Consider the following 18,145-nt stretch of genomic DNA (forward strand, 5'->3'; position numbering starts at 1 on the left):
CAAAAGAATCTGGCGTTAGGCGGCGGGCAATCGGTAGAATCCACAAAGGCGAAAAAACTTCAACGGCCCTCTTCTGGCGGCTTGCTGTCAACAACAGGTGGGCGGCAGCAAAAAATCGAGGGCGACAAGCGAGGAAATAGAACCTTGCTATGTCTTCTGTATTAAATATTTCAAATAAAGATGACGCTGCCACGCGACGGTCGGACCAAAGAGGAAGAATTGGTGCCGGGCGGCGGTCGTTGTGCGAGAATCACCTGAGCGGGCGATAAGCGATGGTCACGTGAAATAACCACGATATTGCTCTTTCGACTGACAACTTCTACAGGATTTAGCAATGATTTGGATATAGAACAATAATTACCTTTCTGTCTATCTATTTTATTCATATTCTCGTTTCTATCATAATTGCGTTGGTGGGGCACGTGGATCACAATCCCGGCTAGGTGTTGTTAAACAAACCAGTTTCCATGTTCGATGCTATATATCGACAATCTCAATATCTATTTACACAGGTATCTTACAGTTATTGTGTCTGCATCATGCTGCACCAATTATGATGCCACTTGGCAGCTCCAATCCAACTGGCAGTCCACATAAGAAGCTGCCCATGTACGCCTGACCTTGCTTCACTGCAAGCTTCTCCTCGATGTCTTTGTACATGTCGTACCTGGAAACAGGTCAGTAATTCAACATGAACAGAAATAAAAGTCTGAGGATGAGATACTCACGCGTTCATCTCCTCGATCGTCAGCACGTTCTTCTGGTCCTCGACGCGGTATGTGGGGATCTCTTTGTTGCACGAGAAGCCTGAAGTATGTTAGCATGGCTGTTCTTATCAAGTCCAGCAAATGGAACTTACCAATTCGCTCGTTGATGTTATATGCAGCCCTAGCTGCGGCAGACTGCACCCGAGTGGCACGCGGCAACCGGACCTCCTCATAAACAGCAAGTGCCTGTCGAATATCCCCCGAAAAGTACCGTCTGCTGAACAAAATCCCCAGAGCAGCAGCATCCTCAATAGCCATACAAGCTCCCTGACTCTGATGCGGCATCATCGGATGCCCAGCATCCCCAAGAAGACATACATTCTCCCGTTGAATATACGGATATGGCTCATGCACCCAAAGCCGCCACGGCTGAATCTCCTTCCCAATACCCAAATGGCTAAACACCTGTCGATCAAGCTTGGGATACGGTGCCAGAAGTTCATCCGTGCTGCGACTCTCAGCGCCCCAGTTTTGGGTGGTATAGTCGCCTTGTTCGCGCGGGAAGAAGCAGTAGTAGGAGAGGAGCTTGCCGCTGTTGCAAGGGGAGAGGACGATCTTGTCCCATTTGCCTTCCTGGCCGCCCCAGTACTCGAGCGCGCTGTCTTGAGAGTAGTCTACGAGGCCGGCTTTGACGGCTTCTTCGGTGGTGACGTTGGCGTGCAGGCAGCTCTGGTCGGAGGGTTTCTTTTCTGGGCGAATTCCTAGGATGCCGCGGACGGCGGAGCCGATACCGTCTGCGCCGACGATGAGGTCGTGGTATGCGATGACTCCGTTCTCGAATATGATTTCGCCAGTGTGCAGGTTGATGTCGCGGCACTGCAACCGATGTTAATCCCATACGGAGATCATTCCTTAATGATTGACTTACCCGGTGGTTAACCTTCAACACTGCCGGAATCCCCTCGCCCTCTTTACCAAGTGCAGAATCCTTCAACATAGCGTGCATATACTGCCGATGGAACATATTATACACATACCCCCACCGCTCCTCATAGTCATCCAAATCATACACGCTGACCGGCTCACCAGTCTTCCAGTCACGGTTGATTAGCTTCTTCAACACAACGGGATCACCCTTGGCGACATCGACGCCCCATTCATGCAGCCACCGAGTACCATTGGCAGCACAAGAGACAGATGCGCCTACTTCACCGGCGTAGTCGGACTTCTCGTAGAGGGTGACGGCGTGGCCTGCGCGGCGTAGGGCTATAGCGACGGACATACCGCCGATGCCACCGCCAACCACGCCGACGTTGAGACACTTCCAGTTGGACATTTTGATGTTTTGCAAAGGACGCTCAAGAAAGAAAAGAATATGATGAGATGGAAAGGGGATGGCTCTACTCAGAGACAATTCGGGGCTTATATACCCATTCCATGTCTCATATTACTCCGAAGTACTAAATCACCGGACTGTCATCATCGTGCAGCCTTCCATGCGGTGCGCGGCCCGCGCACGACCCTGATAAATCTGTATGTGGCATACCGAAACTCTCCGTGTTCTGTACGGAGTAATCTGCACTCTGTATACGTTATAGACTGAGATAATCCATCCTGATCCACCGACGATAAGCGGTGCCCGGGCCGCACCCGCAACGCATATCGGGTCGGGTTTGCATCAATTTATACGGAAACTAGCTGCATCAATTATATCATAATAGGTGGTATCCGAGGTTACAATTAACTCTTGATTATGAATGTGTTTGCTATGGGGATGGAATATTTCCGCTGTGGTGGTAGACAGTTTCCTAATGACGATGCGTAGCGTAGCATTTATAAAGTATAAAAGGGAGACAATGCTGTTGTTCTCGTATTGTATAACTGCTATCCTTTGTACGCAGTAACTTGATCTAACTTTAATCGACTATTCCTGCAGAATGCTCGGGAAAATCGCCCTCGAAGAAGCCTTTGCCTTGCCTCGTTTTGAGGAAAAGACTCGTTGGTGGGCTAGTCTTTTCTCTACAGATGCAGAACAACATGTACGAGAAATCACGGATATCGACATGCTACGTATCGAATACGCCAATAAGCATGGTGTTGGCTACCAAATTCTCTCGTATACGGCCCCTGGTGTCCAGGATATCTGGGACCCGGACGAGGCGCACGCCTTGGCGGTTGAGATCAACGATTACATAGCTGAGCGCGTTAGCAAGGCACCGGATAGGCTGGGGGCGTTTGCGTATGACCATCTCCTTTTGCAATTCCTGCAGCTTGGGTATATAGTACTTATGTTGACGATGATAGGACGCTGTCCATGCACGATCCCACCCGAGCCGCTGCTGAACTCCGTCGCTGTGTGGAGACATACGGCTTCAAAGGCGCCCTCGTAAACGACACCCAGCGCGCCGGTCCCGACGGCGACGACCTGATCTTCTACGACAACCCATCCTGGGACGTCTTCTGGCAGACCTGCACCGACCTCGACGTCCCCTTCTACCTGCACCCGCGCAACCCCACAGGAACCATCTACGAAAAGCTGTGGGCAGACAGGAAGTGGCTCATCGGTCCGCCGCTCAGCTTCGCGCAGGGCGTCAGCCTACATGTCCTGGGGATGATGACGAACGGGGTCTTCGACCGGCACCCGCGTCTGCAGGTGATCCTGGGCCATCTGGGTGAGCATATCCCGTTTGACATGTGGCGGATTAACCACTGGTTTGAGGATCGGAAGAAGATGCTGGGACTGGGGGAGACGTGTAAGAGAACTATCCGGGAGTATTTTGCAGAGAATCTGTGGATTACGACTTCGGGGCATTTTTCGACGACAACGTTGAACTTTTGTATGGCGGAAGTTGGGGCGGATCGGGTTTTGTTCTCGATTGATTATCCGTTTGAGAGGTTCGAGGAGGGGTGTGGGTGGTTTGATGGGGCGGAGATGAATGAGATTGATCGGGTGAAGATTGGGAGGGAGAATGGGAAGAAGCTGTTCAAGCTGGGAGAGTATAAGGATTCGAGTGCTTAGAGCCTTAGCTGCTCTTTTCAGCTCCTTCTGTGCTGGTATCCATCTCATCGGATGGGTCGGGATAGTGATCCGTTGCTTCTGTGTTGTCCTGCGTTGTCCTGCAAGTGATGTATGTCCTTTATGATTCGTCGTCGTCACCATCAATGGAATTATTGTCGCATTCTGCAAGTAATATATCACCGACACTCTGTGAGCTATCGTCGCACTTTGGCTTCCGGATGGATATATCGGATGCGCGTCACGTGAATCCGGGCCAGCATTCAAGACGAAATGATGGCAGGAATGTTTCTGACGCAAACCATATCTGATCGAGTGCTATTAGAGAGTTCAATAGCAGAATACAAATACAAGTGCAGTCATCGCAGAACAAGACACAGAGTGATCCTCGGGAGTCATATAGAAGAAACTCGTTCAGGGGCTCTGCTGCGTAATTTCCCACTGGATCTCACAGACCAACTTTTTTCTCCTCCTTCTTTCTCCTCTTTCTTCCTCTCTCTTTCCTTTTCTCCTAATTTGTGCTTTTCTGCTCCCTCGTCACTCTCTTTCTTTCATCTCTACTTATTAACTTGTTATTATTTACTGTCCTTTATTTCATTCCATTCGCTTCTTCTGCTGCTGCCGCCAGTCGCGCCCGTCCTTTTCCCTTCCTGAGAGAGCTCCCCACACACAACGGCTCTCCGTCCAGCCGACCGTTTCAAACGCGCGCGAATCTCCAATTCGATCCTCCAATCACCCCTTACTGTGCACCACGGCCACCCTCGATTTCTCATCACCTATCCTTATACTACGACTATTATTCGCAAACGATAATATCACATTCTACCCAATATGCCCGCTTACGAATTGCGATCCGGGGGAGACGTCAAGAACAAGAAGCAGAGCGTCGCGGACCTCAAGTACCGCCGGCTTACAGAGCTCAACGCTCGTCTGAAGGAGGACCTCGACCGTCCGCGAGTCAAGGTTTCCGAGGCTTCTATGTCGTAAGTCCTGCGGACATAGTGCGACGTCATTACTGGATAGCCCATAGCTTACTTGTCGTCGTTAGGTTGATCAACTACTGCAACAACACGCGCGACTTTATGGTTCCCTCCGTATGGGGTCAGGTACGATTCTCTTACTACTCTCAGCGAGATTCCATCTAATAGTGCCTAGGTCGACAAGCGCGAAGACCCCTATGCTCCCCAGCAGCAGGGAGGCTGCTGCACGGTCATGTAATGCTTCTCATGACGTCCCAATGCTCGTTCTGGCTCGGATGGACTGGATCCGACCTGCCAGTCCATCGTCGCTGATTTTCATTTTCCCCTCCTCGTTATCTCGCCACGACTTACTTCCGCCTAATCTCCTTCTACTTTTCTTTTTGTTTCATACCCCTATTTATTAAGGAAACCGCGCGACGGCGCATTCCGGGTTATTAATGTTGAGGCCAAGTGCGCGCTGGGTTACATGGGCCGGGCCAACATCTACCTGTGAATATGACTGTTAATCTTTACTTTGGTCTATCGCGCCGCACTGGAGGATGCGCTGATTTACTGTGTCTTTATTCTATTTCCTTGGTTTTTATTTTCTGGTATTGGTCATTTTTGATTTTGATATCTCGTCTCTGGTGTCTGTCCTTTGTCCTTGTCCTGCTGTGATGTTGACCTTTTCTACTTCGATGGGATCAGGATGAAAAGAAAATTGTCTCCCGCAATCCTCGGGACGGTGCGATTCTGGATTAAAATTCTTGTAACATAGATTAACATAACCTTTAATAATGTTATGCGAGTCTAGTATGTGCTGCGATGCAACCCTGACATCATCTGGTCCAAATTTAATCGACGTATTGTACGGAATAGATTGCTCTACGCAAATAGTCGAATAACCGTGCATATTGTGCAGTGTGAGGCAGTCTGCTAGCCTTGCTTCTGAAACAATTTTGCTCCGTTATTACTATTTGTATGCATTATCCCGAACTTCCTTACGGCATGTGTCTATACCAAACTGTTCTCAACATGTCATTTTCCTGTTACACCATTCGTGCCCTACTCTTAGCCCGGTATCGCGTCCCCGTCATCAATATCGCTCACGTCATCCAGCCCCCGAGCATCCATTCGCCTGATAGTTTCAACCAATGCATCGCGTAGCTCATTTGCGTCCAGGAGCTGCCCGGCAAGGAGAGTAGCTGCGTAGTCGGAGTTGACATCGCATATTTCGATGTCATTGTCTTCAGAGGTACTCCCCTCGTAAAGATTGCGCGGTAAGTCTAGGCAGGAGATGTTTCGAGATAGGGTTGATTTGCGTAGATGCGGGCCTGGCGATGCCCAGAAAGCCTTTTCTGTTCCAATTCGGCGAACGTGTTGTGCTTTTCATAGTCCAGGGTGTGCAAATAGAACCTGTCCTTGTTGTACAGCCGAATTAAATGATTCCTGTTTGCCTATTGCGGCCATAACGCAGCGCTTGGACAATGATGTTCGTTTGTGTGTATGCTCTCAAGAGGAAGTTGTCATTCATGTCCAGATACCGGCCGTCACTTGAGTCAAGTCTCAGACTCACAACCGCATTCATGTATGCCAAGATACTCCTTCACTGCTTCGCTGAAAGAAGGGTAAATCACTCAAACCCTTTTTCCTTCTTCCCGCTACACTCGCTCCAACCCAACATGGATCAACCCCCAATCCCCACACCGAACCCTAATCTGTTGAACTCAGATTATACGGCTCAAATAGCCGTACGCAAACAAATACAAGCCAACCATGCGTCGCAGCTGTCCACTTTGTCCGTTGCTTCGAGCATTTCCGAGTCCCTCGAGGACAAAATTACAGCTTGTGAATTGGAAAAAGACTTTTTACCACACGGAAGGATAATTTGCTTGCCTGTCTTCGAGGGCTATTACAGCCTCTGAGTACCCAGCATGAAATGCACACCATACTGAAGCAGTATAAAGTTATCTCAGAGGAGCTATACGTACTGAACAGGCAGCGCAGGGAAATGGAATTAGACATCTTCGATGTCTAAGTCTAACTTGAATGAGCCGTGGACTTCAATTACTGCCATTGACGATATTTTACATTTGCTATGCTAAAGCTGTTCTTCCCGGAATGTGATTTCGAACGACTGTTGAATGTTTGAGGTCGTTGCCGGTGTCGGATTCTCGATAAGGCGGAGCGGAGAATACTACTCTGACATCATCCATAATCCCGCCTCATCTCAAATAATTTCGAGCTCTCAGTTGATTCAATACTCATGGAAAATATTGTATAAACAAAATGGCAGAACCAATGCCCCCAATCGAACAACGCACCCCTACAGAACAGCACCAAAAACTCGGCAGTGACAACATCACCGCCGAACGCGTCTATCTGCCCCGGATAACCATCAAATATTGCACCCAGTGTAAATGGATGTTGCGCTCTGCCTACGTACGTCCCTTCATGCATAACGGATGCGCTTAAAGTACAGGGGCTAATGAAATAAAGTTCGCCCAAGAACTCCTGTCAACTTTCAACACCGATCTCGGCGAAGTCGCACTAATCCCCTCGACCGGCGGGGTTTTCACGGTCACCATGTACCATGCCTCCGATGAGACGCTTACGACTAGTGAGACGGTGCTTTGGGATCGGAAGACGAATGGAGGGTTTCCAGGTACTTCCCTTTCGCCCAGTTTACCCAGGCTAGGTTGTGAAGGTGCTAACTGCAGCAGAGGTAAAACAACTCAAAGCCCTGGTACGGAATATCGTCGACCCCTCGCGCTCGCTAGGACATACGGATCGGGCGCTAAGGGCGGCGAATGTGCCTACGCAGACGCAGGCGGAGGCTGGTGCTGATGGGAAGAGGGGGTCTGTGAGTGGTCTGAGTCAGGATATGGAGAGTGCAACTGCGAATGTGCATAGGAAGGAGAAAGAGAGGTGTGAGGAGTGCCAGTAGATATGCAGTGATTCAAAATGGATGTATGTATATGAGGGTGCAACACCAACTGTTGATAATGTTTGCTTTTTACGCATGGATAACTCAGAAAGCACATGGTTTGGAAAGTAAACATCCCATGTACTCTCTCCAACTAAATCTACCCTTTCTATCCATTCGAGCATCGAACTGCGGAGGATACCATTCAGACACATCCCAAAACGAACGTTCTTTACTCTCCCTCCCTCATCCCGGCCCTCCCACCCTCCAAAACGAACGTGTAGGCGAGGGACGACTTCCCCTCTACAATTTGAAGAGTTTCTACCCTGTCAAGCCAGGTGAAATCTCAGGTGATTAGTACCAAGCGATTGTCAGACTTAGCTGGGGGACAATTTCGACTGTATGGTTGGCGGATGATGTGAACTGGGTTGTCCAATTGCTACGTAACTCTCAAAGTCAGCAACAATGATTCCGACTCACCCAACCACGAACGAGACTTGGAGGACTACATCACCAAACAAGATCCCACAAACGAAGGCCGTGAGGCGGTCCGGATGTATTTTGAGTCCTTTGGGGTTATTCATCTGGGGGACAAGGAGAAGAGCCATCGGTGCCTGGTGTACGAGCCTATGAGAGAGCCTTTCTGGCTTTATCAAGGACGCTTCGTGGATGAGAAGAAACCGTTGCCTTTGATTAAGGCGTATCTGATAGGAATACTCTCGGGATTGGATTACTTATATTCGATTTGTAAAGTTGCGCATGGTGGTAAGTCTCTCTTTTAGGTTAGGTTGATGGGAATTGGCTTTCTAGATATATATCCCAACAACATCCTAGTCAATTTCCAGAACGAAGGCGTCATTAAAAGCTTCGTTGACGCACTTCTCAGACACAATGGAATATAAAATCGACTCCACAGGCCGTCCAGTCTATAGTCATCACAATGACTTTGGATGTTGGGTATTCTCGTTAGCCCTTACCCTTTTACTCTAGAAAGAAGACTCGAACTAAGAAGTATTCGCGCAGGCATGGAACTTCATCGAACGCACGGAGCTTTTCAAACATTACACTCCCAACGACACGTATTTTGCACGGCACCATCTCGCGGAGATGATCGCTCTACTTGGCCCACCATTTGAAGTACTCATCGAAACATTTTGATAGAATGTTCGCGAAAGAGTTCCCAATAACAGTGAGACGTCAGGAAGGGCCGCTTGTGCGTAATGCCTTGCAGATGTTTGATGGGCCATTTTTTCGAAAATGGTAAGCCATCTCCTCCCGACGCTTGTTTATGAGGGAGAGCTGAATCGGACAGGCAAATTTCTATACAACGACCTAATCCCACCCCCAAACTCGAAGATACACTTCCATCTCTAGACAAGGACGAAAAGTAATATTCTTAGATTTCATAAAGCGCATGCTCGCCTTGATTCCAACCGAAAGAAAGACCGCAAGGGAATTGATGGAGCACCCATTCCTCAAGTTCTAGGTGTAATATGTCCATTCCATGTACAATAATCTCCACTTTGCACATAAAAAGACATAGGCAATACAGTACCTACTGCAAAGGATGCTTCAAAACAACCTTCCCAAACCCACTCCCAAAACCCGCCAACGACTTCAATTCCTTCAACGCCCCCTCCGCGCTCCCCTCAAAGACCTTCACCACGGGCATCTCAAACTCCACACCATAATTCTCAACGGCCCAAAGAAACGCTTCTCGCGCACGCTGGTTATCCTTCGGACGCGCAGGAATGGTAATTGTACCAGGGGCGCCGGGTAGCTTGATAGTCACATCCTGACCAGGCGCTGCAAATGGCATTTTGAACCGGGGATCGTCCTGGAACACGGAGGAGATGAGTATTGTGTCGTTCGACGGGGAGGTACAGTCTGCCATGAGTTTTGCGGAGCCGTTGCTTCCGATTGCGTCGAAGGCATGTTTGATTTCTAGTTGAGACTCGCGTAGCGCCATCTTGATCTCCTCGACGACAGTCGGAGACTTGTAATCAAAGCACTGCGTAGCACCAAGCTCCCGTAATAGTGGATGTCGCTCACTCGACGCAGTCACGTAAATCGGATCCACGCCGCTCGCCCTCGCGAATTGCACAGCAGCCAGTCCAACGCCACTCGATGCGCCCCAGATAAGAAGCGGACTAGTCACTCTCCCTTCCCTCTTTCCCTCATTCTCGTCCCGAGACGGAAGCGGAAACCCGAAAAAATTATACAACGTATCCGCAGCCGTCATAACCACAACACTCAAACTCGCAGCATGATGCTCTGGCAAATTACTCGGTACTTTAAACGCCAAATCCTCCGGACAAATAAGATACCGCTGATGAGCACCATATTCGCTTTTTCTACCGATACCCGTAGGTGTAAATCCGGCGACGACATCCCCAGGTTGGAAGGGGCTATTGTCAGACGCTGTCTGTACAACCTTTCCGCAGAAATCATACCCCAGAATAGTTGGGTAGATAGCCAGGATCGTAGCGTGCTTGATATCCGCGGGATTGGCGCCGGAGAAGTGTGTTTCGATTAGAATTTCTCCAGTATCCGGGGATGGTGGTTGTTGGGTGTGCAGGACACTGAAGGTCAAATTTGAGTCGACGTATAGGGCTGGGTTGGTCATGGTGGATGTTTGGGGATGGTGGATGTTTGGGAATGGTGGATGTTTGGAGATGGGGAGGTGTAGAATTACAGGAAAATGGCCATGGGAATCTTGTTTATACCCCCTTATGGGCCTGTGCGAAACTGTTGTAGTACAATGACAAGGTACCCTTGTTGGAGCAGGTGTGGATGGCCACTGGTATGTAACCTCCGATCTATATCGGCGGAAACATACTTACGTGAGATTATCGACCATTTTATCATTGAGAAGGGAAAGTAGTTCCATTAGTAATGTTTATGTACGAGGTTCTCTAGAGATGGCCCAGAATCGTTGTTGAGAAAATGGGACTCATACGACCAGATTACCAGTTTCAATGCCGGTTGTATCTATCGTTTTGGGCCCAAATTACCCATAATTCCGTAAGATGCCAAATCAATTTACCAAAACAAGCCATTTTGCCTGCAATGTATTGCCTATTTGCGTGGGTATAGACGCTTAACCATCTTGTTTTGAAGGGTTGATGGTCTGTTATGGTTGGTGCATATTTTATTCTCCATCCATCTGATGATCCCAGCAAAAAGCCTCGTAACCGTCCAGTATCCTACAACTGCATGGGAAGTACAATGGCAGAGTGTTCTGATCCACCCACATGGGTCATTGCACATTCCTCGAAGATGCTCTCTTCGTATTAACATACGTTGTTATGAAATAGAGGGGTCGCTTTGTTGGTCGATTTTCACCGAGGGTCAATCACCTTTCTACATAATGATATTAGGAATCGCGCCAAATCAATAGATTTCGAAGTAACTTCCTTGTTGCTTTACAGCAAATAATAGTGTCGTACTAGTAATAGTATGAGGTCGGCCACATTGCAGAGGAAGATTGTTCCACATGACAGTTATTTGCAGATAGACTAATATGTACAAGTACTACGTAGCATCCTTAAGTGCGACAAGAGAACATTCCCACAAGTTGCTAGTGCCGAAAGGGATAAAAGATCGTGTTCATTACTATGGGGCTTGTGCTCATTCACATACATGCATGCATTTATTTCGTCGTGCCTGGCCACATCCATTCTGAAATACTCAATTATTTCAGAACTTGACCGATCAAGCCCTCTAATCACGAAGAAAAATGCAATAACGTAATCGAACACCGAGAGGAACAAGGTTGATTTCTTGGCTGCCTACCAGCAGACACGTCCGCAAGCATTCTCATTATTAAATATATGCAGTGGATTTGCTGCTGCAGGCCTAGTCCCATATAAGCCTGACAATATGCTTGATGAGCTCCATATTCAGATAAAGAGTCTTCTAGTTGGACAGCAGAGACCCCTAAGACTACCAGATAACTTCAGAAGCAATTTGAGCTCACCAAGCACCTCTGAAGGCAGCATACGCATACCCCGCCAAGCCCAATTAACAAGACAGTCAATAAAGTAGTTAAGCGTGCGCAAATTGCAATGCAGAATGCATTACTTTTAGAGCATGAAGTGAAAAGCAGCTACGTACTGCTAATGAGCACCGAAGGCGCAAGCGGGACGCTTATAGAGCCTTTTTAGCTGCTAGTGGTTTTCTAACTGGAGCAGAGAGTCAGCAGCGTAGCCAGGAAGCTGCTGATTTACTTGGGCGGGGGGGCGGATGAAGGTTGTGAGAGACAACGAAAGCGAGCGATTGCTATTTAGTAGATCATACTAGTGTTATTTGCTCTACTAGATGGACTACCATTATATATAAAAATCGCTTTATTTCAAATGCTTGGTGGCTAGAAACCTAGTGGTTTTCTTCTGCACTCCGAATCATGTGTTCCGCTCGGTGTCCGATTATGTTACCCCTGATAGTACGGTTTGCCGGCTATGCATAAAATAGCGATACTATCCACAACCAGGGAATTGACCCTAAACCAAACCATTAACGCGCTGGTATGGATTGTCGACCCAAGGGACCTGCATCCTGCAGGTCAAGCTGGGCAAGTATTTCCTGTCGAGTAAATATGTGGTAGTGGGCTCAGACTCGAAAGAGTACCGAGGCCATGGCCATCTCGATAAAATGTCTGGGTATCGGATAAGATTCGATTGTATAGTTTCACGTTTCAAATAAACGCGATAAGATGAAGCCGATGAGGATAACCTTGCTTGTTTCGCGTGGACGCTTGAGTGTAAGCTATAAGCAAAGGTTGTGCAGGTTGCCTGGAATAAGTAGATAGATAGACGTGTATGAGAGTTGAAGAGAAGAGAAGAAAGCAAGCATTAGAGCGACCTACTTATATTCATTCACCTAATAAGCAGAGTAGGGTTTTCTTCTCTCCAGAAACGGACTAGCCTATTTCGGAAAGGTATTCCGCGATTCTACACCGATCAAGGGTCAGTCCAAAGCACAATGTACGGCACTGAGTAGCAGGATAAGGGGAGGGGAAGAACTATATTGAACATCTGCCTACCGGCAGTCAAACTATCAAAATGCCACACCTAAAATGCACCCTAAATAACACAAAACAAGAACGTAAGGCAGGAAAAAAAGAAAAAAGAAAAAAGAAAAAAGAAAAAAGAAAAAAGGGACCGATTATAGTATGGCTAAAATAAAAATGTCAAATGTCAATGTCAATGTCAGCGAAGCAAGACAATCCATGTATAAAACGCCCAAGCACGCCCTTCATGTCTAGTTTGTGTGTCCCCCCTAGGTTATTCCAACCGGTCTCCGTAAGACAAGGCAATATAAGATAAGATGAAGAGAGATGGAGAAGGAAAGACAAGATGAACAAAGAAAAGAGAGTAAGCGAGTAGACGATAATGGAAGGTTGTGTGGCTTGAGTTTAGTTCAGTCCAGTTCAAGTCAGGCAAGACTCGACTCAACTAACCAAACAACACACCGGTCATAAAAATCATGCAATCCATCGTGAATCCAATGTCGTCAAGCCGATGTAAATAAACCATTCATGAGCCCATGACCCAAATTCTTTTCTTTTCTTTTTTTTTTAATTCGAAGGAAATCTCTTTTTGCGCCCCCTCACAACCACAAAACACCTCGAAAGAATTAAACCGGAATAATAATAAAAAAAATAAAAGAAAATATAAAAACTGCCAAATGCTTATGTCTCACCACTCAATTCTTGCTGATGAGAATGATGATTGCGACGCCTCCAAAATGCCAAACGGAGTCGACTCCGTTTCTTCGGTAACCGGCGGGCTGGTTGCTCCCCACCATTTTGATGATCATGAGGATGAGGGGAATTAGGGGAATGCGGGGATGATGGTGAAAGAGGAGATGATGGTGAACGAGGAGGTGAGAGATGCTGCGACAGTTGTGGTGGTGGCGTACGCGAGCGGCGATGATCATCGATGCTCCTCGTAGTAGTTGTCGACCGCGGCGGTGGACTAGTACTAGGCCGGCTTCCAATAAGACTAGCCATAAAATTGCTTTTGTGCCCACTGTCAGGCGCAGAGAGCTGGTTGCTCGGGTCCGTGCTGGCTTTGCTGTCCGGCTCGGCCGATGGATCCGAGGTCGATGGCCGGGTACTGCTACCCGGCTCTCGCTCGCTTCGACTGAGACTGCCCGCACTCTTCTTATCGTCGTCATCATCGTCCATACTATCCACCGTGAGAAAGCTGGTCGCGTTTGTCGCAGGTGAGATCGGAGTCATGTTGTTGCTGTATGTGCTAACACTGTGTGTGCGTGTACAACTGTTCCGCTGCGATGTTGACGGACCTGAAGTCCGTCCTGTTGAGTTAGTGTTTGCATGAGGCCGGCGACGATTAAGGAAGGAAAAGGGGCCATGTCGAGAACTACCGGGTCGTTGGTGGTCCCCTGACGGCACATCAACGCCGTCACCATCGTTACCGCCTGAGCGCGACGGATCCTGCGCTTCCCCATCGTGTTTCGACGCATTGGCAAAGATCATCGCGGCAAGAACAGACGGGTCGGTCGTTGTGCTGTTGCGATCAACCGCACCGGGCAACGGCTCCATGTAATCGGCAGTATTTTGAACTCCCGAGCCGCGCCGTGATGCATTCGCAAGACTTGATATGAATTCCGGATTCTCGGGGGATCTCTGAATGGTCTCGTCCGGGGGTGGCATCGGGCTGCCGGTGATGTCCATGGATGGACCCGGGGTATCAGGAGACACCACCGGGCTGATAGTGTTCTCATTATACCCTTTTGGTGAAGCAGTACTGACTGACGAAATTGGCGATGGGCCAAAGTAGTCCTCTGCCTCTTCCGACGGTTTACCATTCACGTCTCCTGCTGCTGCGGCCGCAACAGCAGCCTCCGTTTCATCCGCCTCCGCTCCGAGAATTTCTCCAGCAAGCTGCGGCGTAGTCACATCGTCCTTTGCTTGCACGGAACGCGATGTCTTGAAGCTGACAGCCGGGCTCTGGGAACGAGGAGAACGCTGTGAAATGCCATCATCCAGTAGTCGCCCATCATGAAGCGATTGTTTCCGCTTCTCCAAGTCCGCAAAATAGTGCCACCGACTCTGATTGCTGCGAATCTGCTCGACTGTGAATTTCAATTGCGGAAGGATATCCGAAACACCCTCAAAGAGCGGAACGGCAAAAATGGACATGAACCCAATCTGACCGGTCGCCAATTTGTACGTGTTACCCAGTTCGGGTGGGCCTCCGAATAGCGCAGTCTCCATGCCTACTTCTCTCTCCATTTCACCTTGGTTGGCGAATTCCTCTTGTAGAATCTTGGTCCATTGTTCGGCCACATCCCACGGCCGCGCGACATTGCTGATATCGGCACACTTAATCAGCAGCCCGCAGAGAAGTGTTTTATACATGTCGATGTCCTGAGGCTTCCAACCGATGATGCTACGGTTGTTCTCGTGGAATTTCTCCTGCAACGATCCTAACCGCTCCATGAACTTTTGATGCACGCCCATATCCGTAGCCAGAATCGAGCTAATCAGCAACTTCCGGAGCTGTTTATCTTTGAACGCGGCGGGCCAGTGGCGACGGAGGATCTGTGAAAACGCAGCACAATGAAACGCCTCCAGAACGGAGTTGTCGTTATACAACTGAGCCAGAGGGGCGTTCAATTTGACGAGAAAAAAGTTGTTAACGCCCGGATGTCCGACGTCGTGGCCAATTGCGGAGATAAGCAGAGTGAGGGTATCAAAGGGAGAGAGAAGGGAAGCAATGGAGGATTTCGAGGCGCCGCTTTGTACGACCGGAGCATGTGGTGGTAGTGCGCCAATATGGAGAAGGAAGCAGAAAACTGATTGTACAACGTCAATGGCATGTCGGAAATTATGATAGAGAACGAAGGAATTGTAAGCGGCGCGGCAGGCCAAGAGAAACGTTCGCAGTTCGGTTGGACTTAACCGCCACGGTTCGAGTTCTGGCATTCGGAATGCATGCTGGAGCATCTCGCAAGTACCAAAGACGAGTTCATCTTCGGTAAACTCATGCGCCGTAAAATCCCAACTTCCAATGCGGTCTTTGACGTAATCTTCTCGTTCGGGGCGGATATCCAGTTCCCTAACAAGTTTAGCCTCACACACGACATGAAACTGGACATGACATACCGGTCCTGAAAATCTTCAATGGTCTCTTCCGGATTACAAATCCCTTTCATCAGTTTGGATACCCTGGTAATTGTTAGCATGATCCAAAGAGATACAGACGACGACGTACATTGCTTCTCGAAGATAAGCATATGGCTGTTCATCATGCACCCCTACCCAAGAATGTTTGCGCGATTTCCTGCGCGCAAGGAAGCGTGATTGCTGTCGCTGGGCAGTTTTCTGGGTGCGGTAGGCCTGCACGACCAGACCCTGCACGCGGGCCTTTTCTAAAGGTGTAGTCAAGACATCGATAGCACCGGCGTCTAGGCATTTGGAGATTTGTTGAGGGTCGGGAAGGAGATGGTTTTGTTGTTGTAATTCAGCACCGTGGTCGGGATGTTCTGCGCAGGAGGTGCGCAGGATGGCGATGGGTATGATGAGGCTCGGGGATTCCTGTAATTGGATATCGGACGAAAGGCCGGATAATAACTGTAGACCGTAGGATTCTTCCGATTGCGACGAAAAGGTGAAACCGCGGCGCAGGGAGGTGGGCGAAGGGGGGCCCAGGTCGGGCCACGAGGCTCGATTCGCTTTGCGGCGAGCAATGATGGAATCTTCTCTGCCTAGTTCGACGTCGAAAAAGGCAAACACGGGGTGGTTATTTTCCCCGAACTCGCCGATTTCTGCGAGTTTATTCGCAAAGGATGTCCCGGAGCGGCAAAGATAGACTGAATTATTGAAACGCACCACGTCAGTCAATTGATCACCTGCATACAGGATCGTAACCTACTTTTCTTGCACACGAGTAATAATAATTGGACATCGGAACGCAGCGACTGAGGGACATCGGATAAAATAGGGGAGGCATCAGACGCGATAGCAGAGGCACTGGAGAATCTCCGTGATACCCAACCCTCCGAATTGACACGATCATCAATATAGACGGCCGAACACTCGACGCGATCCATCATGGTGGTGGTCGGGGGAGGTCCGAGGTATGGGCCGGGTCGTATCGAAGAGTAGGAAAAGAGACAACACGACGAGACTGTCAGATGACGGGCAGATCACGAAGACGCACGAAGAATATAAAGAAGAGAAGTGACAATAGAGAGGGATCTGGACTCGGTCTCATATGGTGTTGTCGGGGAAGAGGAGTTGTCTATGAGAGGTTCGGGAGACACGGAATTATGACACCGATCGAGGGTAGGTGGTAGGTACTGTTGAATTGGCGATTAGAACGAATGAATTGCGCCAATAGAATTGAAATAGAAAGAGCGTGTAAACGAAGGACAGAAGAAGAAGAAGGGGAAAAAAAAAAAAAAAAGAAAACCAAAAGAATGTAAATTGACGTCAAAGAGTGGTTTGAGTAGAGGGAAGAGAGAACGAGGGAAATGAGCGAACAGGAGAAAAGGGAGTGCGCGAAAAGAGCCGGCGCTGGGACCAGCGAATAAATTGGGGCGGGCCTCGACAAGAACCAATGTCTCGACCACAATGCTTTTGTCTAGCTGTTCTCGCTATTCTGTCGGTTCTTATTTGTGTCTGTCTTTGTCGACATTGAATATTCTTTTCTTTTTTCGAGTGAGACAGCGGGTAGCCACTGCGGGCTGACGGAGGACTGGGGACTGGGGACTGGGGACTGGGGACTGAGACACCGAGGAACTGAGGGCACAGGAAGAGGACAGAACACACAAAAGAGAGGACATAACAATAGAACCGGATAAGAGGAGAAAAGAGCGAGTAAACGAGGAAATACCTACCTGTACAGAGAGAATGCGAATCGGAGATGGCGGATCGATGTCACGATGCGATGGTGGCCACCACAGTTATATGTGATGTAAGAGGATGAATAATGATTGGAATAAGAAATGATTGAGACCAAATAGAACAATAGAGAGATAGAGAAAAGAAAAAAGGGGGGGGGAGAAAGGAAAAGAAACGAGAACTAGGCCATGGTCATGGTGGTGGACCGGTTGGCGATGCGTTGCAGAAGTGATCAGGTGATGTGAAGATGTGTAGAATCGAGAAGAGTGTCTCTAGAGTAGTATGAGTGAGTACAATAAGTATAAAATAGGGTGAGTACAAGAGTAGAGTATAGAGCAAAGTGCAGAGAATAGAGTAGAGAAAAAGAGCCTCCGATGATATAATCGATCAGTGGAAAGAAGAAAAAGAAAAGACGCCGGGCTGTGTTCTGCCGCCTTCTGGAAGCAGTCCACAGTCAGTACTACTCCGAAGTACAGTGCTACTATAACACAGTACTACCATATCCCTGTAACGATTATAGTATCACAATACTTGATCATGCTATTCTTAAATTACTATAGTTATTAATTATGGTAGTGTACAAGAGTAGGCACTACTCCTGTACACTACCACTACGCAGACAAACTGCTACTACTTATGTACGTGAGCGGAGGTGTGGGCCGT

The 18,145-nt window shown here is 48.5% G+C and overlaps 8 protein-coding genes across 8 annotated transcripts; 5 read left to right on the plus strand and 3 right to left on the minus strand.

The window, feature by feature from the left end:
- Positions 1-425: 425 nt before the first annotated feature.
- On the minus strand, positions 426-2,043 carry EURHEDRAFT_526215 (FAD-dependent oxidoreductase; the record flags this gene model as incomplete). Its single annotated transcript, XM_040786976.1, has 4 exons — positions 426-667; positions 729-807; positions 860-1,583; positions 1,636-2,043. The coding sequence occupies 4 exons, from the start codon at positions 2,041-2,043 to the stop codon at positions 538-540; spliced, it is 1,341 nt and encodes a 446-aa protein (XP_040635186.1). The 3' UTR covers positions 426-537.
- A 513-nt stretch (positions 2,044-2,556) lies between these two features.
- Positions 2,557-2,946, plus strand: EURHEDRAFT_508488 (uncharacterized protein; the record flags this gene model as incomplete). The annotated part of the gene is made up of 1 exon (XM_040785892.1): positions 2,557-2,946. A coding segment is annotated over exon 1 (300 nt), but the record flags the coding sequence as incomplete, so codon positions are not given.
- Positions 2,557-4,076, plus strand: EURHEDRAFT_416375 (amidohydrolase family protein). Its single transcript, XM_040782933.1, has one exon. It carries the CDS (start codon positions 3,022-3,024, stop codon positions 3,724-3,726), a length of 705 nt encoding a protein of 234 aa, XP_040635188.1. The 5' UTR covers positions 2,557-3,021; the 3' UTR covers positions 3,727-4,076.
- EURHEDRAFT_241544 (uncharacterized protein) lies at positions 3,862-4,614 on the plus strand. The gene has a single exon (XM_040778066.1). It carries the CDS (start codon positions 3,997-3,999, stop codon positions 4,375-4,377), a length of 381 nt encoding a protein of 126 aa, XP_040635189.1. The 5' UTR covers positions 3,862-3,996; the 3' UTR covers positions 4,378-4,614.
- Positions 4,555-4,941, plus strand: EURHEDRAFT_518359 (guanine nucleotide-binding protein subunit gamma; the record flags this gene model as incomplete). Its single annotated transcript, XM_040786668.1, has 3 exons — positions 4,555-4,706; positions 4,772-4,829; positions 4,879-4,941. The coding sequence occupies 3 exons, from the start codon at positions 4,555-4,557 to the stop codon at positions 4,939-4,941; spliced, it is 273 nt and encodes a 90-aa protein (XP_040635190.1).
- Positions 4,942-6,904: 1,963 nt separating this feature from the next.
- Positions 6,905-7,803, plus strand: EURHEDRAFT_416377 (SelT/SelW/SelH family protein). Its single transcript, XM_040782934.1, has 3 exons — positions 6,905-7,124; positions 7,182-7,347; positions 7,406-7,803. Exons 1-3 carry the CDS (start codon positions 6,972-6,974, stop codon positions 7,627-7,629), a joined length of 543 nt encoding a protein of 180 aa, XP_040635191.1. The 5' UTR covers positions 6,905-6,971; the 3' UTR covers positions 7,630-7,803.
- Positions 7,804-8,952: 1,149 nt separating this feature from the next.
- On the minus strand, positions 8,953-10,465 carry EURHEDRAFT_416378 (zinc-binding alcohol dehydrogenase family protein). Its single transcript, XM_040782935.1, has one exon. It carries the CDS (start codon positions 10,232-10,234, stop codon positions 9,164-9,166), a length of 1,071 nt encoding a protein of 356 aa, XP_040635192.1. The 5' UTR covers positions 10,235-10,465; the 3' UTR covers positions 8,953-9,163.
- Positions 10,466-12,954: 2,489 nt separating this feature from the next.
- On the minus strand, positions 12,955-16,971 carry pdeB (3',5'-cyclic-nucleotide phosphodiesterase PDE2). The gene is made up of 4 exons (XM_040778067.1): positions 16,512-16,971; positions 15,852-16,449; positions 15,743-15,805; positions 12,955-15,695 (listed from the first exon to the last, which is right to left on the minus strand). Exons 1-4 carry the CDS (start codon positions 16,690-16,692, stop codon positions 13,301-13,303), a joined length of 3,237 nt encoding a protein of 1,078 aa, XP_040635193.1. The 5' UTR covers positions 16,693-16,971; the 3' UTR covers positions 12,955-13,300.
- Between the last annotated feature and the right edge of the window lie 1,174 nt (positions 16,972-18,145).

This window comes from Aspergillus ruber, assembly GCF_000600275.1.
Source record: "Aspergillus ruber CBS 135680 unplaced genomic scaffold scaffold00034, whole genome shotgun sequence".
Taxonomy (NCBI): Eukaryota; Fungi; Ascomycota; class Eurotiomycetes; order Eurotiales; family Aspergillaceae; genus Aspergillus; species Aspergillus ruber.